Below are 23,956 nucleotides of genomic sequence, written 5' to 3' on the forward strand. Positions count from 1 at the left end.
TGGATGTAACCTACTGGATAGCAGCTTTCCATTTCAATACTGAGCACACACTTTTCCACTTCAAAAACTGCCCTATATAAGGATTCATTCCCGCCAGGTGCGGTGGAACTGAGTTAGGCAGCTGTTCCATCACAGTTCCACCATGAGAGAAGGCAAAATATCTTGCCTCCCGTATGCCTGGTTCCCAGCACTGGGTTGCAGTGGTGTGCGGGCGGTGTGCAGTGAAAAAAAGTGCGGTAGGCAACACTTTTTTTCAGCACAACGTAAGGAAATCCTCTGACATTTCAATAAAGTTTGTTTAAAAAGAAAGTGAACAGTTTAATGCACTGAAGATGGCGCATTGGCACTGCAGTGTCCCACCAGACCGCACCGTTGTAATGCAGCGGCTGCTGTGACTTAGCCCTAAATGTTTTGATCTCACTGTGACACAAGCAAAGTGATGGTGCAAAAAACTGCCATTAGACAGTCTAGCACAAGGGTCCTCAAACTGCGGCCCGCCGAGGCCATTTATCCGGCCCGCCGGCAGGGGGCGTATTTTCCGCGAGGAAGGGACACTAAGTACAGGGGCGGGCAGGGGGCTGCTGTACCTTACCTGGCTCCGGTCCCAGTCCCACGACGATCCAGTCCAGGAAGCGCTGCTCCTTCATTCACTCCGGTCACTCCCTCACTCCTGCCGCTCGGCTCCGCCTCCTCACCGGTGATTGGGCGCCAGAACTCTAGCTCAGGAAAGGCACACAGGCGGCCAATCGCCTGCGAGGAGGTGGAGCCGAGAGGCCCCGCGAACATCGAGTGAGGGAGAGGCCGGAGTGAAGAAGGACAGCTGACAGGTAAGTGTGCCGTGCTGATGGTGCTGCTGCAACCAGGTATGCTGGCTTCAGCAGCACCATGCTGGAACAGGGGTCAGCAAGTTAAGTGTCATTGGTGTCAGTGGGAGGAATAGTGCCTCATCATTGTTGTCACTGATACTAATGATGGGGCATTATTCCTCCCACTGACACCAATGATGGGGTACGATTCTTCCCCCAACTGACACCAAAGATGGGGCACTATTTCTCTCACTGACAACAATGATGGGGCACTATTTCGCTCCATAAGACACACTTGGGGGGAAATGTCTGTGCGTCTTATAGAGCGGCCGGCCCAGTATTCCCGCCGCCGTTGTATGTCCGCAGTCCCTGGTCATCTCCTGTACTGTGTCCGCATTTGTTCATAGTTTTTTTTTTTTAAACTATAGTCCGGCCCTCCAACGGTCTGAGGCACAGTGAACTGGCCCCCTGTTTAAAAAGTTTGAGGACCCCTGATCTAGCACAACCTTTTTCCAGTGGAGGCTCCCTTGAAAAGTATTTTCAGTCACAAGGCACCCCTGTCCAAGGCTTGGTTCACGTTACTGTGTGTCACGGAACGCACGCAAAATCGTGCTCATTCCTGACACTCACACAAATGCATTGAAATGAATGGGCTGCCCTACACACAGCCACACAGATATGAACCATGGGCCTGTTCACCTGTGAGGTTGGAGGTCGGTAAAACCATGCAATTGAGCTGCTCTTACCACCCCCAACTGCTTCCCGTTTAGCTGCAGAAGCAGCAGCTGGGGGTATACACATGCTGTTGCCGCAGCTGGAAGTATACCACCAGGACAAAGGGGGTGAACTGCAACCACCCCACAACTGTGTGCTGATTGCATGCGGTTGTGGTGTGGTGATGCTGTATTTTACGGGGTTAAAGCAGGTGGTGAGGAGGCAATATATTGCCTTTTTACCACCTGTCATATGCCTCTGAAAATCAACCTGAGCATGGATTGCTTTTCAGAGGAGCAGCAGTCCTTGCTGCTGAATGATGAAACATCACAAAAAAGACACCTGGGATGAGCTTATTACATATTTCCATACAACTAACTGCATAGTTTATTTACAACATACTCTGTAACACAACTAAAAACAGCTGAATGGTTTGTTTTTTAACAATATGATGTGTAACATTAAAATTTGAAACATCCTCTGACTATTAGCACAGGGGAATCATTTAATTAAGGCATTAAAATTTTTTTAAAAATACGGTCCCCATAGTTACCAGTCAGATAATTTTGTTTCCATCATACTTTTGCATTGCTAGCACCCATAGCTTAACTGCTTGCCCTCTGGAAGATTTTACCCCCTACATTACCAGGGCATTTTTTTTTTGCTATTCAGCACTGTGCTACTTTAACTGGCAATTGGTCATGCAAAACTGTAGCCAAATTAAATTCATATTTAGCTTTCTTTTGGTGGTATTTGATCACCACTGGGCTTTTATTTTTTATTACATAAATGAAAAATACTGACAATTGAAAAAAAAAAAAACAAACACAATTTTTTCTACTTTCTGTTATAAAACATACCCAATAAAAAAAACAGATTTCTTTATAAATTTAGGCCAAAATGTATTCTGCTACAAGTCTTTGAAAAAAAAAATCTCAATAAGTATATATTAATTTGTTTGTGTGCAAGTTGTAGCGTCTACAAACTATGATACATATATTTTTAAAACTGGTCAATCCTGATGTACTGGCAAACTGTCTATTTCTTGAGGCCCCAAAATGCCAGGACAGTACAAACACCTCCCAAATTACCTCTTTTTGGAAAGTAGACAATCTGAGGTGTTTTTAAATCCTGTCATCAGAATAACTCAATGTCACTATAGTGACACTGTATTACTCTGAGGGGTGGTCAGACATTTTTTTTACACTATTTTTGATTATACAGTGATTATATGGTTTTAGTTGTCATGAATGGGTTTCTCATTCATGAACAGCTTGCTTATATAGTTGTGATCTGTGATTAGCTATAGCTAATCACATGGTATAAGTAGCCAGGTACCATGTGACTGCTGTGGGCCATTCACAGATCACAACAGTAAGCAAGCTGTTTATGAATGGAAAGCTATTCATGACAGGTTGTTTACATTGTTATCATGTGATCGTTCTGACCAATCATAGCATCACATGATACCCGGTTACCACTAACAGCTGCACACTCCTAACCCGGAGGAGGCAGAATCATGTATACATACAAGTGACTATTCCTTCAGCTGCCACCGTAAATGTACTGTGGCGGTGTGGCAAGTGGTAACATAAGTCACCACTGCTACTGGAAAATTCCTACTAATACTGCAATGGAGTGCTTATTTATTTACCATGCTCAGATGCAGGCCATTTAAAGTGATTGTAAAGGCAAATGTTTATTTTTGAAAAATAAGAAACGGGTTATACTTACCTGCTCTGTGTAATGGTTTTGCACAGAGCAGCCCCAATCCTCCTCTTCTTGGGTTCCCCCCCCGGCACTCCTGGCTCCCCTCCCTGTCAAGTGCCCCCCAGAACAAGCTTCTGGGGGCACTTGTGCATGCTCGCTCCCGACCTTGCTTTGTGTGTCTATAAGACACACAGAATGTGTCTCGGCACCGCCCTCCACTCCCTCCTCACTGGCTGTGATTGACAGCAGCAATGGCTCCTGCTGCTGTGTCTGAGCCAATGAGGAGGTATAGACCTGGGAGAGCCTCCGCTCTTGTGCACAATGGTGGCTCAAGATTGGGCTCAGGTAAGTATCAAGGAGGGGGCTGAGGGGGGAGCTGCATGCACTAAGTTTTTTACCTTCATGCATAGAATGCATAGAGGTAAAAAAAAAAACCTGACTTTAGAACCACTTTAACTCCATTTCCCACAACTCCCTGGGTTCCTGGAAACACCCAAGGAATATAAATTCCACAGTTTTTCTCCCTCAGCAGCTCAGAGAGGCCACACCTGATGAGATAGCTGGCCAAGTGATCTGCTGCCAGTTGAGTAGCCATCCCAAAGCCTAAGCGCATGCAGCTTCTCCAGGAGACACAGTTGCTATGAGAAGCACCTCACCAATTGCTACCAGAGTTACTGTACTCCAGTCACAGTGGGGTGGTCTCCAGATTCTAGATAAATTGTAAATTGCTGGAAAAAATCAAGAAAATCTTTCAGGTTTTACCATGGATAAAGGCCAGTGCTGAAAAATGTATACATCCTATAGCTAACATTTAATGCTAACCTATTTTTTGTACCAGTTGAGTAAGAAAACGATTTCCTGACTGCCATTCCTGTGCATTTTTACAATATAGAACAAATCAAGTACATAGAGTATAAATAGGAGATTGAAGAAATGTTTCCTCTCTTTCTAATTTAAGGGAGACATTTAAAAGTAAAGTGAGCATAGATGGTTCACTGTGAACATATGTCTTAAGCATACAAACATGAGTAAATTCACAAATCATTCTCCTGTATACAAATGTTAAACATCAATATGTATATCCTGCATTGAATAGTATTGCACAATAATTTTATACTTACCACCTGGAGTTTGCTGGTTGTCCGGACTTGTCGAAATCCATCAGTTGGAACGCAGTGTTCTGCATGTCCATTGCAAAAGCAGCTTCCCTTAACTATAAAGTCATAAACAGCATAGTGGGCTAAAGACTGCGGTTTGATGTCTGAGTCCTTGTTGTGGCAGGGACACAGCTGTTGCTTTAGTAGCTGAACACGGAGATTAGTGATCTTCAGTTTGTCTTGTGCTTCTTCACTATAAGGATCCACAGTTGAATAGTAAGGTGGCATAGCTCGAAAAATAACCTGCGGGAAAATGTAGAGATAAATGAAAAGAAAACACATCCAGGTCTGTTACTATAGTTAACCATAGAATACTGTTGCTTGTTAGAATGACTAAACTCCCACCCATACACCTCGCAATGAGAACAAAAGGCAGTGTGAGATTTTTGTGATCAATGCACACAACAAGACCCACCATAAGTTGATGGTAACAAGCAGCATGCACAGGATAAAAGGAGCACTACCTAAAAGGGAATAGGCACTACAGTCACACACATTTCTTAAGTGTTAGAAAATATATATTTGCACTAAAGTAAACAACCTGAAAAGAAATATGGAGAATGGCATTGCTTACTTTCTTCTGGAAATGTCAGTTGATTTGCTGCCATGCTGATTCAAAGGCTTTAAAGCACAACTTTATTTTTTATTAAAGTTGCCCTTTAAAGATCTCCTCCATCCTCCTCAGTTCAACCCACTTAAATAAAACCATATTTACATCCCCACTTTGTACAGCCTTTGCATGAAAAAAGTCTTGACTGGCTCTGTGCATACTGTGCCTCTGCCTATTTTTTATTCCTATGGCTGTCCAATACCTTGGCGACCACCAGCCATCCACAGCAGTACAAAGCAGCCATAGGGATAAATGAGGCTTTGGCATGCATACATAGTAGGTGCAGAGCCATTTATTAAACTTGATGTAATATTGGAACAGGTTCCCTATGGCCACAGTCCACACCGATGCCACTGTTATTTTAGCAGCAAACAGATTACTGACCAAATATTCTAACACATTCAATAACCTTCTTACATGATTATGTAGTAATTGTTTTCCAACCCTGAAAAATTTGTATTGATATAGATATCGACAGATTTATTACACATACAATAGCAATAGACACGTTTTGCAAAATGTATGTACAAAAGCAAGATATTATATCTGAGTCCAAGCCACTGCTAGCTCCTACGTCTCCATGTGGTAAAGCAGATGCTGTACACATAAAATACCATTCACCAACTGTAATTCAGGTGTAGAACCCCCTGATGGCATGGTAATATTTGATATAGCTACACATCTGCAAATTAAGGGTACAGTTAAGTCTTACACGTTATAGAGAAAAGAGCTAAGCACACCTGGCTAATAGGCATCATGCTATTCAGTGAACCTGTAGTTAACAGAAGTACTTGCCTTAGGGAAATATTCAAACCATCTGAGTTACATCATTACCAAGACTTTTGTGGTTCCATCTGGGACACATCTAATATCAACGTGTAACAATAGCTGTGTCGAAACCAGGAAAGTATCATCTTTTACTGCCAGTGCGTGAACAACAATGTATACTCTACTAGTTAGTGATTTATTTCTACATGAGCAGCTGAGTCTGATCAGCAGAAATGAAATACCCATCATTTAAGTTTGGTAACTCTAGGGTCTGTAAATCTACTGTTTCAGACCAGAAATGCTATTTATAACCCTGAGCCGGGTTCACATATATGTGGTTCAATACATTGCATGTGATTCACACAGGAACCGCACCGCATTCCTGTGCAAATCACATGCGAATTGTGTGCGGTGTGACTGGAGCCATACATCATGTATGGCTCTAATTGCAACGTACCCGCACCAAAAAGGTGCAGGACCCTTTTTATGGTCCGCACTAGAATCGGATCACATGGGTATTCACACTTATGCGATCCGATTCTGCACATCGCACCGTGTTTTGCGGACTGATTTCGGGGTGTTAACATACACACCCACAGCGGTTCGCATGAACGGGGTGCGATTCTGATGCGGTGTGGAATTCGCACAGAAAACGCTGAAAATTCCACATCACATCAGTGTGAATCCAGATTGAAGGTAATATTGTGTTGCACTTGTCTGTAGGCAAGCAGGAGGCAAGTGCAACACTTTATTAAACACAGAAAGAAAAAATAAATGAAAAAGGGAGCATCTGCTACTTTATGAAATGTTCTATAAAGACTTGACCAACAAAATTGTGTTTTTGCCACCTTTCACTTTATTTGCATGCTTGGTACTCAGGTGCCCAAAGGACTTATTTTCCCCTTTCCAGTTTTTTCTTTTGTATACTTGTCACAAAGAAATGATTCAGATCATCAAACAAATGTTACTATTACACAAAGTTAACCCAAGTAAATACAAAATGCAGTTTTTAAATGAAGATTTATTTTATTAAGGGAAAAAAGCTAACTAAACCTGCGTACCGGCAGGTAACCTGCATGATAACTGGAAGTCAAGTGAGGCGTCAAACCAGTTGGTCATAGGAAAAAGCAAATTTGGAGTTCTGAGTTGGGATAAATACAATTTTAGTCAACAACTCACCCAAGCTCTACTGCTCATCAAAGGAATGTGAATGGAGTGCTTGTGCTCAGGCTGGTTTTTACGTTCCAAGATACGTTACAGAATAGCCAGCAACTCATATCCTTATCATATATGCTTTATTGGCACACAGTAGAGGATATAGAATCCATAAAATCGGACACATTTCTGCTACAGCCTTTGTCAAAGCTTACATCAAAAAGAACTAAAATTCAAACTTACCGTATTTTTCGCTCCATAAGACGCACTTTTTTCCCCCAAAAAAAGGGGGGAAAATGTCAGTGCGTCTTATGGAGCGAATATAAAGCGGCCGGTCCGGTATTTCTGCCGCCACCATGTCAGAATACCAGGCCGGCTGCTCAGCTGTTCTCCCTTGCAGGGCCTTACCCGTTCCTCGCTCCAGCACTGTACAGTCTTCCCGCGCTGGCTTCTGTGACAGCCGGGTGCCCACTGCGCATGCGCTTCGCTTTGTGAATGGTCCGGTGTTTTCTGGGACACATGACAGGTCCCAGAAGGCGCCGGGCCATTCACAAAGCGCAGCGCTTCTCGCGCATGCGCAGTGGGCACAGAAGCCGGCGCGGGAAGAAGAGGGAAAGACAACTCTACGGAAGTGGGAGCGGGTACCTGTCAAATTCAGCTACCCGCTCCCCCTCCCTCCCCAAAGGTCAGCAGTCTCTGGTCATCCCCTGCACTGTCTGCAGTCTCTGGTCATCCCCTGCACTGTCTGCAGTCTCTGGTCATTCCCTGCAATGTCTGCAGTCTCTGGTCATTCCCTGCACTGTCTGCAGTCTCTGGTCATTCCCTGCACTGTCTGCAGTCTCTGGTCATCCCCTGCACTGTCTGCAGTCTCTGGTCATCTGTACTGTGTCCCTGGTATTTTCCCTGTACTATGTCCGCAGTCTCTGGTCATCTCCTGTACTGTGTCCGCAGTCTCTGGTCATCTCCTGTACTGTGTCCGCAGTCTCTGGTCATCTCCTGTACTGTGTCCGCAGTCTCTGGTCATCTCCTGTACTGTGTCCGCAGTCTCTGGTCATCTCCTGTACTGTGTCCGCAGTCTCTGGTCATCTCCTGTACCGTGTCCGCAGTCTCTGGTCATCTCCTGTACTGTGTCCGCAGTCTCTGGTCATCTCCTGTACTGTGTCCGCAGTCTCTGGTCATCTCCTGTACTGTGTCCGCAGTCTCTGGTCATCTCCTGTACTGGGTCTGCAGTCTCTGGTCATCTGTACTATGTCCGCAGTCTCTGGTCATCTGTACTATGTCCGCAGTCTCTGGTCATCTCCTGTAGTATGTCCGCAGTCTCTGGTCATCTGCTGTACTATGTCCGCAGTCTCTGGTCATCTGCTGTACTATGTCCGCAGTCTCTGGTCATCTGCTGTACTATGTCCGCAGTCTCTGGTCATCTGCTGTACTATGTCCGCAGTCTCTGGTCATCTCCTGTACTGTGTCCGCAGTCTCTGGTCATCTCCTGTACTGTGTCTGCAGTCTCTGGTCATCCCCTGTACTATGTCTGCAGTCCATTGGTTCAGAATATTTTTTTTTCTTGTTTTTCTGCTCTAAAACCTAGGTGCGTCTTATGGAGAGAAAAATACGGTATATAACAAAACAGCCCACAAAATTAGCGGTGGTACTTGCTTAACCATCCACTTCTTTGGTCATTAGTTTTTGAACAGCTCCTACTTTAGGCACATTATTATCACCTAGTTTGTTCTGTTCAAAAACTAATGACCAAAGAAATGGATGGTTGAGAACTAAGGGTTCCTATCCATGTGGTATAAACACATGTAAACAATGTAAAAGGCAGAAAAAAGTACTACTTCGTTCTGTACAGAGAAAGTATATGCTTTAAAATGTTACATCAATTGCAATTCACGAATGGTAGTTTATACTATAGAACGCAGTGCTTGTCGTCTCCAATATGTAGGATGTACTATTCGTTCATTACAAGTCAGAATATCTGAACACTATAATGACACCAATAATCCACGCGCTAAACATATTTCTAATGTCTCTAAACATTTCAGAGAGAAGCATGGTGGGAACCTTGACTCCTTTTCTTTCCTTGGTTTGGAACACGTAAGAAGAGGAGATGTACACAGCGCCTTACTTAAACGTGAAGTGTGGTGGATTCATTTTTTTATAAAGTTCCATTATCTTGTTACACAGGTCTTTTGACAGTTCTCTTCTGCTCCTCATGACTCATGTATTTAGCCTGCTCAGTGCATCCATGTGAGAGCTAAAAAAACTCACTTACTATTTATACACAGACACTAATTGCAATTTAAAAAGCCACAGATGTGGGAAATTAACCTTTTAATTGTCATTTTAACCCGTGTGTGTCACCTTGTGTGTCTGTAGCAAGGCAAAACATTACAAAGTATGTAAACTTTTGATCAGGGACATTTGGATGATTTCTGTTATCATTATGATTTAAAAAGGAGCCAAACAACTATAGTTAATAATATCAGTAGGTGGCGCCCGTCTAAAAAATATCAAACCATGAAGAACACATAGTGTTTCACAGTAGTGTCCTCTTCCCCCTTCACATCACTTACCCTCCACAGTAATATCCTGTATCAACCCCAAAGCAGTGTCCTCTCCCCCCCTTCACATCACCCCCTCCCCACTGTAGTGTCTCCTGCCCCCTTCACACCACTTCCCCATTGTGATGTCCTCTGCCCCCCCCCCCCATAGAAGTGTCCTCTGTCCGCTTCACATCACTACACCCTCCACTGTAATGACCTCTCCCCCCCCTTCCTCCCCCCCACAGTAGTGCCCTGTGTCACCCCCAAAGCAGTGTCCTCTGCCCCTTCACATCACTTTACCACCACGCCCACTGTAGTGTCCTCTGCCCCACCCCCATAGCAGTGTCCTATGCTGCCTCCTCCCCAAGCAGTGTCCTCTATCCCCTTCACATCACCCCCCATACCCACTGTAGTGTCCTCTGCCTCCTAATAGTGTCCTGTGCCCCCCCCCCCAAAGCAATGTCTCCTGTCCCCCTCCCCAGCAGTTTCCTCTGTCCCCTTCACATCACCCCTCCTACACAATGCAGTGTCCTCTGCCCACCACAGCAGTGTCTTCAGCCCCCAGCAGTGTCATTGCCCCCCCCCCCCAAAGCAACATACTCTGCCCCCCCCCTCAAAAGCAGTATACTCTGTCCTTTGCCCCCTTCACATCATTCCCCCCTACACATACACACACACACCAATGTGTAGGTAACACTCATCTACATTACACAGGTGTACTTCAGAGCAGAGAGTGGGAGGCAGCACAGCAGTGGATGGGGGGCAGGAACGGTAGCTGCCAGAGTTAATGTTTGCTATTAACAAGTTGGTAATTGGTTGCTAGGTCCACAGGGCATCATAGCAACCGATCACCTGCTTTATAACTTGAAAGGGTAACTGAAATAGCTTGCGCTCCCACCCTCCATCCAGTCATTTGCTGCCTCCTGCTCTCCGCTCTGCACTGAAGATAAGAGCAGCAGAAGCTGGGGGAAAACAACTGGCAGAGCAGTACCGTGTTTGCCATCTACCCATCGTCTGCCCGAAAGTTCTTATAAATGGATTTGTGTCTAGTAATACATGTTGTGTCTAGTCCTGAGTGCCCCAGGGCTGTTTCCCAAATGGACAAACAAAAAAGATCTCATCACTGGGATCTCAATGTGAATTACTATTGATGCACAATTGGTCCACTCTCTATGTCACTAGCTTCCTGAGGTTTCCCCTTATTGGAAAGCCTGGGACATTTTCAGTAAGCCCTTGTCCAATAAGTACAGGCAGCCTATGCATAAATATCACTTGAGTTAAATATCATCTTGGTATTTAGAACATATCTTGGGGCATTACAACATACTGCTTGCTAATGAATACATTCTTTAGTAATTATCTATTTAATCACAGTTACAAATTTGTTTTAATTAAGTAGCTGCCTAAAATACTGAGCATTAAAACCACTCACCACACAACCAAAGCACAGGCTTTCTTTGTGCCAAAACAACACTTTGATCATACAAAGTAATTATTGTGGGCCTCATGTATAATACAGTTTCCTACAATTTATCTAGGTAGAAAGTTACTTTTTTCGGCCTACCTGTATGCTTAATATGCCAATGCAGTGTAAAACCAAGGAAAAGAAGGGAGGGTGTCCTGTACTGTGCTCCAAGATATGGAATTTACAGGTAGAGGTAAACGCCTCTTATCCTAATCGTACAGTAGAGGACACAGGCAGAATATTCATGCAATGAATAGGAAGAATGGGCAACAATAAGGCAAACAGAACTGCGCCAACAGGCCCAATAACAAGGGTCAAAAGACCCAACCTCAGAGAGCTGAAGTGAGAACCTTGTAGCCAAACGCTGCATCAGTAGAATGGAATATCCACCTGGCAAAACTTTGATAAAGTATAAACAAAAGACAGCCTTGCACAGCTTTGCTAAGAAGATTTGGTGACAAATGAATATCTCACCGATCTGGTTGAATGGGTGCATAGAAGTGCAGGCAGAGATTTCTCATTGAGAATGTAGGCTGTTGAAATCAGATTTCACATGCATCGTGCAATGGTGGACTTTGAAGCAGGGTGTCCTTTGCGAGGTTCAGAAAACAGGACAAAGAGGAAATCTATCAGTCTGATTGAAGCAGTAACCTTGAGGTATACTCTAGTGGCTCTATGTCCATGCAATGTAGAGGGATTTTTTTTGGATGCTTAGGAGCAGTGTATAAGGATGGGAGGACAATGTCCACATTGTGGTGGAATACTGAGACCACTTTCAAAAATAAGCATGGCCTTTGACATAGGAAAACTGTCACAATCAGAGGATAAGACTGCCTGGGACTGTAAACTCAAGATCTAGTGGGCCAGTGGAAACAACTAAACAGGTGTACCCGGGTAAAGGTCCTCACAGATAAAGAAGAAGTGTGACCGCAGTCAAACGGTGGTGTGTCAGAGTCGCAGGATCTAAGGAGCCACCCGGTCTTCACCAGAGGCACTGGTGCGGATGCTGCACTGCGTGGCAGCCCCCAGGTTACGGCTCTCTAACACACCTGTGCGGGCACACTGTAACCACATAGCATGGTGGAAGACCACGGGTACACTCAGGATACTAGGAATCAAGGTAACCTATTGTAGCAAGCTAGGAAGGGACGCCAGGGGAGAGAATACATAGAACAAGTATAAAGCACAGGAGAGTGAGGGATGCTGAGCAATGGGTGCAGAGAGAGAGAGAAACTCTGCAAGCTGGAAAGGGCTGCAAGGAAAGCAACAACAAGAAGCAATGCAGAGAAGGACTCACACAGCAACAGGAACAGGAAAGGGATCCACAGACAGAAAACCAAAGGTAATATAACTGTACAGCCAGAGGGAAAACACAGGACAATGACAAGATCAAACAACACACAGAATATGGGAATACTAAAGCAGTGGCGAACACCATAGCAACCAGAGGGGTCCGACTTCAACATGAAGACACGTTGGTCGAACACTAACACCCAGGTACAAAGGTTTAAAAATACCTAGGTTTAGGGCAGATAGGCAGAAACCCAAGCAACTCAGACAGGAGGAAAAGCCAGGCGCCGGACTGATGTGCACGAACCTAGTCATTGTGAAGAATAAGGAAAGGCTCTTTACAGGAAGAGGCACCAGTCCAAAAACACGTCTGAGAGATGGGATAGCAACCAAAAAGGCTACTTTGCATGAGAGATCCTTTAGAGCAGGCATGTCCAAAGTCCGGCCCGCGGGCCATTTACGGCCCGAGGGTCGGTTTAATACGGCCCTCCATGTCAGTGTGTCTTATGAAGCAAATATGGAGCGGCCGGTCCGGTATTTCCACCGCGGTTGTGTCAGAATACCGGGCCGGCCGCTCAGCTCTGCAGCGGGACCTTACCTGTTCCTCTATCCAGCGGCGCGCTGTCTTCCCGGCTTCTGTAGTGTGGACGCTGGGCATGACAGCCGGGTGCCAAGTGCGCATACGCAAGAAGCGGTGCTTTTTGTGAATGGTAAGGCGGTACCTGGGACACATGACAGATCCCAGAAGCCGCCGGACCAATCACAAAGCGCAAGTGCTTCTCGCTCATGCGCACTGGGCATCCGGCTGTCACGCCGAGCGCCATTACAGAAGCCGGGAAGACAGCGCGCGGCTGGATTGAGGAACAGTTAAGATCAAAGAACAACTGCGGAAGTAAGAGCGGGTACCTGTCAAATTCAGGTACCCGCTCCCCACCTCCCCAAAGGTCAGCAGTCATCTGTACTGTCCGCAGTCTCTAGTCATCCCTGTGCTGTCCGCAGTCTCTGGTCATCCCTGTGCTGTCCGCAGTCTCTGGTCATCCCTGTGCTGTCTGCAGTCTCTGGTCATCTCCTCTACTGTGTCTGCAGTCCATTAGTTCAGAATTTTTTTTTCCTGTTTTCTGCCTCTAAAACCTAGGTGCGTCTTATGGTCAGGTGCGTCTTATACGGCGAAAAATACGTTAACTTGGCATAAAATAATTATTTGCATTTAATTGTAATGGTTCAAAGAATGTTTGGAAAAATGTTCGGCCCTCCACCATGTTCACTTCATCCAATCTGGCCCTCTTTGAAAAAAAGTTTGGACACCCCTGCTTTAGAGGGATACCTCTGATAGGTTCAAAGAGTGGTTTCTGCAAGGCAGAAAAAAACAAATTGAGATCCCAAGGAAGTATAGGGTGTTGCAAGGAGGGCCTAAAATTAGATACACCTTGAAGACACCAACTCATTTCTCTCTGCTGTATTTGAAAGAGAGAAGGGTTTTTTTTTTTGCCCAATTATACTTACCTACAGTAGGTGGATGCAGCATCTGTGCGATGCTGCATCTGTCCCCCACTGGCTCTAAGTGTAAGAACTCAGCGAGCACATGACCGCTGATCGCTGTGTTCACATAGCTGCTCTGAGCAGAGATCAGTGACTGTCAGTCTCCGCTGTCTGCTCTGCCCCCCCACTCTCACTTGAGTGCTGATAGGCTGAGCCTTTAAAGTAGGGATCTTTCCCCAGCATGGACCAGCTGAATGATGTCAGCTGAAAACGGGTCACAGGAGTACAGAACGGACTGCACTCCTGTGATCCAAAAGAGCAGTACAGCCAAAAGAGTTTTGGCTGTACTTTTCCTTTAACAAAAAGAAGAAAATATTATAAGCAATTCTATCAAAAGACGATATGAAAAGCAAAATGAGGATGAAGGTCTGCTTTATGATTAATTTTTAAACTATATAATTTAAACATGCTTTGGCTAATACTTTGCAACACTGCAAGCTGAAACCAGACTGGGTGTTGCTTATTAGATAGCAATAGGCTGAAAAAGACATTTATGCTTTTCCCTATTAAGATACCCTAGATCTATTGTGTATGTATAGGGCGTTGCTAAACCCCAGCCTAGCTTTTTTCAATCTTCTACAGAAAAGTGGGAGAAAGGTAACATGTTCTGAGCACCACCACATGCTAGTCTAAGTACTAAAAAGGTCATAACGGTGTAACTTTATTGAACAAAAACAATAAAAAAAAAACAAAACCGTATATTTCACTAAAGTGGTACGATGCATCCACAGTAGATGCTTGTTACAATGTGGCATGTTCTTATCAAGGCTGGTAATACAGATTTTATTACATATACAGAAAATAAATACAAGAAAGTTGGAAACGTAACATGAATTTTGGATAGATTCTTTTGTGACAGTTGTATGTTGGCTGACCTTACTAAAGGGTTGCACACTAATATGGTGCAGATCTTAGCACTATACACATTTACTGTTAATACCTATACAAATTTGATCAAACTACACACAAGTTCAAATATACAGAGATGTCTAGAATAAAAGTCATTAATCAATTGTTTAAACACTTTCTAGATCACACTGGATGGAAGAAGTGTGGAAACACGAAGGTTTAACAAGGAGAAGGGTTTTGACACCAAAAATGATGGCTGTCCAATGGTGGCCATTCGCAATGGGCACCCGACAACTACAAGCTGTCACTGTGGGGTGCCCACATTTAAGGGGACAGGGGAAGGCTGTGATCTCGAAAGGGGTGAGCACACCGCTGGATCCTGGGACGGGTAAATGGCTGTTTTTTAAAAGTCAGCAGCTATAGTATTTGTAGCTCCTGACTTTTATTTTTGCAGAGGAGACTGAAGGTCCCCTTTAAGGTGGCAAGTTACGATTGTATCTTAATCATAAATCGAAATCCACTTCCCCAGGGACAGATTTATTTACATGTCTAACTGATCAGAAGCACTTCCAATTGACATATTTTTTTATTTTTGGTGACCAAAACTATTGAATTATAAACCTGCAGAGTGGTTTTTGCATGTGGCCTAAGTTATTATTGAATTAACTCCTGACTTTAAATGTTCTTCATATCTATATTGCTAGATGTAATAGTCTATTCATACCCCGATGAGAAGTATTTATGTGGTTTATTGTCCGAAAATAAAAGATCTTAGAAGTCACCATTTGCAGACATCTTGCAAAAGATCTCAGCTAGATGTTTGTTTGTATTTTTGAAGCCATCACCTTAACCTCTTCCTGTCCGCCCCTTAGCAGAAATACTGCTACAGGGCGGCACGAGTGCACAAAGTCACTTGTATATATATAAGTGATTTTGCATTTCTGGGTAAGGGGTGGCGTGACCTACCTGCACCGCCATTCACAGCCGCAGCTGTCAATCACCGGGTCCTGGCCGGCGATTACCCGCCGGCGCCCCGTGATTTTGTTTACTAACAGTTCTCCTCCCTGTCAGCTCCAGCAAACTACTTTAGATGGCTAAGCACAGCACAGCCATCCAAAGCAGTGTGGTTACAGTAAAGCACACTGACACAGCCCCCTAGTAAAACACTCCCAGCACACAGTTAACTCTTTGATCTCCCCCTTATGTTAACCCATTCCTACCCAGTGCCATTAATACAGTGTTAACACTTTTTTATTTTTAGCATTGATCACTGTATTGGTGTCACTGGGGATGTCAGTGACACCAAGTCAGTTCCCCCAGTGTCAGAATGTCCACTGCAGTTCCGCTATAAGTCGCTGATCGCTGCCATTGGTAAACACTATAACTTTCATGTAAAATTTACACGTATTGGGATTTTTTTCTATCAAAGACATGTAGCAGAATACATTTTGGCCTAAATTTATGACGAAATTTGATTTTCTTAATTTTTTTACTGGACATGTGTAATAGCAAAAAGTTTTTTTTTATAGCACAAAAAATAAAAACCGCACAGGCGATCAAATGCCACCGAAAGAAAGCTCAATTCGTGGGAAAAAAAGGAAGTCAATTTCAGTTGGGTGCAGCGTTGCATGACCAAGCAATCATCAGTTAAAGAAACGCAGCACCGTAACGCAAAAAATGGCCTGGTCAGGAAGGGGGGTGTCAGGGCCTGGACTTGAACCTGGGACTTCTACTGTGTCAGGCAGTAACTCTACTCACTGAGCTACCTGGGATGCTGGACAACACTTTGCCTCATCTATTGGATAATCCTGCCTTGTGCCTTGTTTGCTCTTGAACCTTGAACTCCTTGCTCCTCCCATGAACTTCCTATATAAGCCATGTCCTTGGACTTCCTCCTTGCCAGATTATTGTGCCTTTCCAGCCAATATCCTGCTACTGTCTACACCTCCGCTACTGACCTTTGGCTTGTTCCTGACCACGATTGATCTGCTACCATTTGTGACCGACCCTTGGCTTGTGACCGACTCTGCTTTCGTCTGATCCCTAACCTGTTGATCCGCTATTGGTTCCCAGTCTGCTCATTCCCTGGTGGGGTGATCCTGAGATCTGCGACCTGGTATTAACACGCAGCCCAATCCATCTCCACCATTAGGAGCTCTGGTGAATACCGGTTAATACTTAGACCCCGCACCTCAGGTGAGCCTGCGTCATTCCCAGGGGGATCCGCTGGTGTACCTATCCTGCTGGTTCCAGGTAAGCCTTTTACTGCTATAGCAACTGGTCTCTGAACCTGACCTTACACCGTGACAGAATAATCTGGCCCACACATGGAGGCCGCTATAGCAAATGCCATGGCTCCTGTCAGGCAGCAAATTTCAGAGCTACAAGAGTTTGGTGTTACCTACCAAAAGAAATTTGCTGAACTGCAAAGTGTAGTAGAGGGGCAACAGGAAGAGATCCATGCTCTGCAGACACGATTGCTGGACATGTGCTCCCGCGATGTTGCTAATACACGCATGCCTCTGCCACTCAAGTTCAATGGAGACCGCCGCCACTACAGGGGTTTCCTTAACCAATGCCGCATTTATTTCCAGATGCAACCTGCTGCATTTAATACTGAGAGGCAGAAGGTATTGTTTGTTATAAACCTTCTGACTGAGGAAGCCCTAGCTTGGGCCTCTCCCTATATAGAGCAAAACAATGCAATGTTAAACAGTTTTGCGACTTTTGTGACTGCAATGAACCAGGTCTTTGATGATCCCAACCGCTGCGCTACCGCTGAAGCAAAGCTGCATAGTTTGAGGCAGGGTAGACGCCCTGTTGCGGAGTATACAACTGAATTTCGACGCTGGATCTCAGACACCACCTGGAACCCAGCAGCGCAAAAGAGTCAGTTCCGGCAGGGGCTCTCTGAACAGGTGAAGGATGAGCTCGCCAGAGTAGAGACTCCTAACGATCTTGAGGAGTTCATCCAATTATGCATTCGGATTGACCAAAGACTGACAGAAAGGAGAGATTGGGAAGTAATGGTGGCATGCGTTTTTCTGCTAATCAGTTCAGTCAGAAGGATTTAAACATTTCTTCAGATTATAACACACCTGAACCTATGCAAGTAGATACTGTTAAAAGATCAATTTCTACTCAAGAGAAGGAGAAAAGACGTTTGGAGAATTTATGTTTATACTGTGGGGACTCTGGGCATTACGCAGTCAATTGTCCTAATAAAGCCAAAAGAACAATTGCTGCGACTGATGTTATCCTGCCTGAACGCATAAATTCAATTACCCAGTCTATCTCCCCATTGATCGATGAAGAAAATAAAGTTGGTCCTAAACAGTCTCATTTTGTTGTCCCTATCAAACTTTTTACTGAGGGCCATGAAATTCCTTGTTCTGCTATGCTGGACTCTGGGGCTGGGGGAAACTTTATGGACATAGAGTTTGCCCACAATAATAATATTCTCAGGAGAAACAAATCTGCCCCTATTGATATGGAGACAGTTGATGGTTCACCTTTATCATCAGGACCAGTTACTCATGAAACAGTTCCTCTAGTACTCCAATTTCAGGCTGACCATTTTGAGACCATCAGCTTTCAGCTGATTACATCACCTAAATTTCCTGTCATCCTGGGCATCCCTTGGTTTACTACCCATAATCCCTTCATCAACTGGGGAGCACGGACCATAAATTTTACATCCCCCCATTGTGAGGAACATTGTAGGAAACCATGTGCTACAAGTTGTCTACCAATCAGGAAATCACAGGCTGATATGGTAACTACACAGTCATATGACAATCTGCCTCCACAATACCATGAGTTTCGAGACGTCTGTGATAAGAAAAATGCGGATCAACTACCTCCTCATCGTCCATATGATTGTCCCATTGAACTGCTTCCAGGAGCAGAAATACCATTCAGCCGCATTTTCAATTTATCAGAACCTGAGTTAAAGGTGCTAAGGGAGTGGCTTGATGAGAATTTGGAGAAGGGCTTTATCAGACCCTCAACATCTCCTGCAGGAGCAGCCCTGTTCTTTGTTGAGAAAAAGGACTCCACCTTGTGTCCATGCATTGATTTTAGGGGCTTGAATAAAATCACTGTTAAAAACCGTTACCCACTCCCTTTAATCGCAGAGATGTTGGAAAGACTCCGCTCTGCCAAAGTCTTCACAAAACTTGACTTACGGGGGGGCATATAACCTGGTACGCATGCGTCAAGGCGACGAATGGAAGACTGCCTTTAGAACCAGATATGGACACTTTGAGTCCCTAGTTATGCCTTTTGGCCTATGTAATGCTCCCGCGACTTTTCAGCACTTCATAAATGATGTGTTTCGAGATTTGTTGGACCAGTTTGTTATTGCTTATCTGGACGATATCCTCATTTTTTCGGACAACCTGGTGGAGCATCGCAAGCATGTCTGCACTGTATTCAAAAGGTTAAGGATGAACCGACTCTACATCAAACTGGAGAAGTGTGAGTTTAAACGAGCCCAGATCCAGTTCTTGGGATATATCGTTTCTTCAGAAGGAGTGAGCATGGATCCTGAAAAGATCAAGGCAGTGGTGGATTGGACTGCCCCTGGAAACGTTAAGGAAATACAACGATTTATTGGATTTGCAAACTTTTACAGGAAATTCATAAGAAACTTCTCTAAGGTAATAGCACCAATTACACAGCTGACAAAGAAAGGAGTGCCCTTTGCATGGTCAACTGAGGCACAAACTGCTTTTAGTAAGCTAAAGACTCTCTTCACATCTGCACCAATATTGGTACATCCTGATCCTGAGCTACCTTTTATTGTGGAAGTGGATGCCTCAGACTCCGCCGTGGGAGCTATCATTTCTCAGCGACGAGGAGAAAAAATGCAGCTTCATCCCTGTGCTTATTTTTCTCGTTTGATGTCATCTGCTGAAAGGAATTATGACATTGGGAATAAGGAGTTGCTGGCAATTAGGGAAGCCTTTTCCGAATGGAGGCATCTGTTGGAAGGGGCTAAGCATCCTGTGACTGTCTTCACGGATCATAAAAATCTAGAATTCATCCGTTCTGCCAAGAGATTGTCTTCTAGACAAGCACGTTGGTCACTGTTCTTTTCCAGGTTCAATTTTATTATCTCATATCGACCTGGGTCAAGAAACGGAAAGGCTGATGCCTTATCACGAATGTCGTCTGGGCCTCTCCAGGAGAACACTTCTGAATGCACAATCCTGCCGCAAAAGAACTTTCTAGGGGCCACAAGTCCTAAGGCATTCTTGAATCTTCTTAAAGAGGGGTATGAGAATGACCCACTTCTCAATCATCCACCTACGGACATTAACCTGACTTATAAGAATGGCTTTTGGATTCAAGGACATCATCTTTATGTACCTGAAACTGTTCGGGTGGAAGCTCTCAAGTTGGTTCATGATTCCAAACTTGCTGGGCATTTTGGAGTCGCTAAGACCGAAGAACTATTATCACGTTCCTTTTGGTGGCCGGGGTACAAGAAAGATGTCAAACGCTATGTGACCTCATGCTTGACCTGTGCACGCAATAAGATTCCCCGAGCCTCCCCTTTGGGGTTGCTTCAGCCACTCCCTGTTCCATCAAGACCATGGGGGTCTATTTCTATGGATTTTGTGGTGGATTTACCTCCCTCAAAAGGAATGACCACCATTTTGGTAGTGGTTGACCGTCTCACTAAAATGGCCCATTTTGTTCCAGTTAAGGGGGTGCCCACTGCTGAACAGACTGCTGAATTGATGGTTCAAGAAATTTTTAAACTGCATGGAATCCCTGATGATGTGGTGTCTGACAGAGGTGTGCAGTTTACTTCGAAATTCTGGAGAAGTTTTTGCTCAGCCTTAGGTGTTACAATTAATCTGTCCTCTGCTTTTCATCCCCAGTCTAATGGTCAGACTGAGAGAACTAATCAAACAATGGAACAGTATCTTCGATGCTTTGTCACTTATCTTCAGGATGACTGGGTGGACTGTCTTCCCACTGCAGAGTTTGCATACAACAATTCTAAACATAGTTCCACCTCTCAAAGTCCTTTTTACTTAAACGCCGGTTACCATCCAGTTTTTATTCCTGATCTCCCTATCACAACTCCAATCCCTGCTGTTACCGATAGACTAACTACATTGCAGGAGATTCAAGAGAAATTGATTGAGACTTTGAGGGAAGCTCAGGAGTATTACAAAAAGTCTGCAGACAGACACCGGAGAACACTTCCTACGTTTCATGTGGGTGGAAAAGTTTGGTTATCAACAAAGAATTTGAAGGTCCAGGTGCCATCTGCTAAGTTGGGTCAAAAGTTTGTGGGTCCTTTTCAGATTTCTGCCCAAATCAACCCAGTCACCTTTCGCTTACAGCTTCCGGATAGTATGAGGATTCACCCTGTTTTTCATATATCACTACTCAAACCGTTTCAGGAAAATCCTTTCCCTGGAAGAATTTTTCCACCTCCTCCACCTCTTGAGGTACAGGGTGAAGAAGAATTTGTGGTGGAGAAAATCCTTGATTCCAGGATCTTTAGGAATAAGTTACAGTATCTGGTTCAATGGGAAGGATATGGACCAGAAGAAAATTCTTGGGAGCCTGAGGAGAATGTTCATGCTCCTAGACTAACAAGAGAATTCCACCAGAGGTTTCCACGCAAGCCTAGTCCTAAGACGTCCAGAGGACGTCCTGGGAGGAGGGGAGTACTGTCAGGGCCTGGACTTGAACCTGGGACTTCTACTGTGTCAGGCAGTAACTCTACTCACTGAGCTACCTGGGATGCTGGACAACACTTTGCCTCATCTATTGGATAATCCTGCCTTGTGCCTTGTTTGCTCTTGAACCTTGAACTCCTTGCTCCTCCCATGAACTTCCTATATAAGCCATGTCCTTGGACTTCCTCCTTGCCAGATTATTGTGCCTTTCCAGCCAATATCCTGCTACTGTTCCTGCTGCTGTCTACACCTCCGCTACTGACCTTTGGCTTGTTCCTGACCACGATTGATCTGCTACCATTTGTGACCGACCCTTGGCTTGTGACCGACTCTGCTTTCCTCTGATCCCTAACCTGTTGATCCGCTATTGGTTCCCAGTCTGCTCATTCCCTGGTGGGGTGATCCTGAGATCTGCGACCTGGTATTAACACGCAGCCCAGTCCATCTCCACCATTAGGAGCTCTGGTGAATACCGGTTAATACTTAGACCCCGCACCTCAGGTGAGCCTGCGTCATTCCCAGGGGGATCCGCTGGTGTACCTATCCTGCTGGTTCCAGGTAAGCCTTTTACTGCTATAGCAACTGGTCTCTGAACCTGACCTTACACCGTGACAGGGGGTAAATCCTCAGGAGGGCAAATGGTTAATTACTATTCAAGCTTATGGATTTGTCTCTACTGCAAACAGATATGGACAATTACAGAATACAAGCTTGTCTACCTGCCTATTGGGGGATGTCCCTCACAACACCCCCACTTACGTTATCAGCTCCATAGAAGTCCTTTTGACCTATGACAATTGCACCAGTTCTAAACTGTTCTGTACTTATCCCTGATTAGAAGAGTCTGTCTATGTACCAGCAGTTTATCTTCAATGAATGTCAGGAGTTTCAGGTCTATACTTTAAAATTCTAGATATCCTCCATCTGCTTCTATGGAGTAGATCAGAATAATAACAGTGGTGGCTGATCTTACAGTGGTGGCTGCAAATCTATGAGCAAACAACAAAGACACTGTTCAAGAAAATCTTTCCATGTGTCAGCCAGGAATCCCACAACACATATCAAAAGACTACATTCAGTGAAGTGAGAACTTTTGCAATGTCTTGTCCAAGGAAATAGGACTAGCTGTTGGATTGCTATGCTTACATATTAGACTGAAAGTGGTTGTAAAAGTAAAAGTATTTTACCATAAGCCCTGTTTCACACGTATGCAATTTGTGAGGTGTTTTCAATCGAGAACTTGTATGACATGGCAGGTAGCATGTGTTCCTATGGTGGTGGTTCACATACATGCGATCCACCCACACAGCATTTTGCTTGCGTTTGTAAAAAGGGTCCTGTGCGGGTTTGGAGCAATGTGTTCCAAGTTCAAAGAGAGAAGGAGAGGGAAAGAGAAAGAGAGAGAGGGTAGTATGGTAAAAAAAAAAACAAACCTTCTGCATACAGCTCCCCCTGCAGCCCCAACCCTTAAATACATACCTGAGCCCAATCTCGATCCAGCGATGTGCACGCGAGCCAAGCCTTTCTCAACACTCTTGCTCCTCATTGGCTCACATACATTGGCTGCTGCTGTCAATCAGAGCTGGGGGAAGGAGCTAGGAACGCCTGCAGACTAGAGAAGAGGAGGATTGTGGCTGTTCTGTGCAAAACCATTGCACAGAGCAGGCAAGTACAGCATGATTGTTAAAACAATAAATATTGAAACTATAATATTACTTTAATGCATTCTCTGCATTAAATTAAAAAAATGTCAATATTAGCTCCCCCCAGCCCCTCCTAAATATTACACCCAGTCCTGATCCAGTGCTGTTCCGTCTGCAGCAGCTCCTGGCTCCTGCTGCTGACGCACATAGCCCAGCTCGGGATCAAGCCCGCATGAGTGCCCCCATAGGTGCCAGCGGGAGACCCCAAAAGAGGAGGTTCGGGGCTGCTCTGTACAAAACCACTGCACAGAACAAGCAAGCTTACAATATTTATTTAAAAAAAAGTTTACAATTATTTCAATCAGTTTACATTTTTTATGTTCAAAGAGCAGCTTGTACCTGGCTTTATGCAGCCCAGGGAATCCAACCAGTGGGTTGAGCATAAAAAAAAAAACCCAATTTCCTCATCCACACAGGTAGATGGGGGAATCACTCCTACAGAGTGATTGTGTTCTGACAGAGGGGAGACTATATATAAAGTGTTTGCTTCTGTACTAACAAAAAGACTTGTAAATATGCCATAGATAAACTGAAGCAAATGTGTGGAAAACATGTCAAAGTTCACATCTTGTTTATGTGCATAATATCATTGCTTGTAAGCTCGAAAGAGCAGGGCCCTTGATCCCCTCATGTTTTGCATTGTATTGGTATTGTTCTGTCACATGTTCTGTTCCCCTCTGTAATGTACAGCGCTGAGCGAACTATTGGCGCTTTATAAATACTGTATAATAATAATAATAATAATTGCTTGTAGACAGAGATGCAATTGCTCCTCATGCCTGCAGGTAGTTCACTTTATAGCAACAAACATCTGAAGCGAGGTTGTGTCCTATCATGCAACTTCAATGAGCACTTTGTTTCCAGGGCTTAGTGAGACATTCTGTTCCATGTTTTTTATATCAAATTTATTTAAGGTGATGCCATTACAGAAAACTTGTATGTA

The 23,956-nt window shown here is 44.5% G+C and overlaps 1 protein-coding gene across 1 annotated transcript in view; it reads right to left on the reverse strand.

Moving 5' to 3' along the window:
- NTN4 (netrin 4) overlaps positions 1-23,956 on the reverse strand; it is a 173,864-nt gene that overhangs the window by 87,765 nt on the left and 62,143 nt on the right. Inside the window, exon 3 of the mRNA XM_089674130.1 lies at positions 4,352-4,630. Coding sequence (XP_089530256.1) covers positions 4,352-4,630 — 279 coding nt within the window. The remainder of the gene's footprint in view (positions 1-4,351; positions 4,631-23,956) is intronic.

Source organism: Staurois parvus, unplaced genomic scaffold (genome assembly GCF_062004578.1).
Source record: "Staurois parvus isolate SC_StPar_1 unplaced genomic scaffold, SC_StPar_1.0 ptg000147l, whole genome shotgun sequence".
Lineage (NCBI taxonomy): Eukaryota > Metazoa > Chordata > Amphibia > Anura > Ranidae > Staurois > Staurois parvus.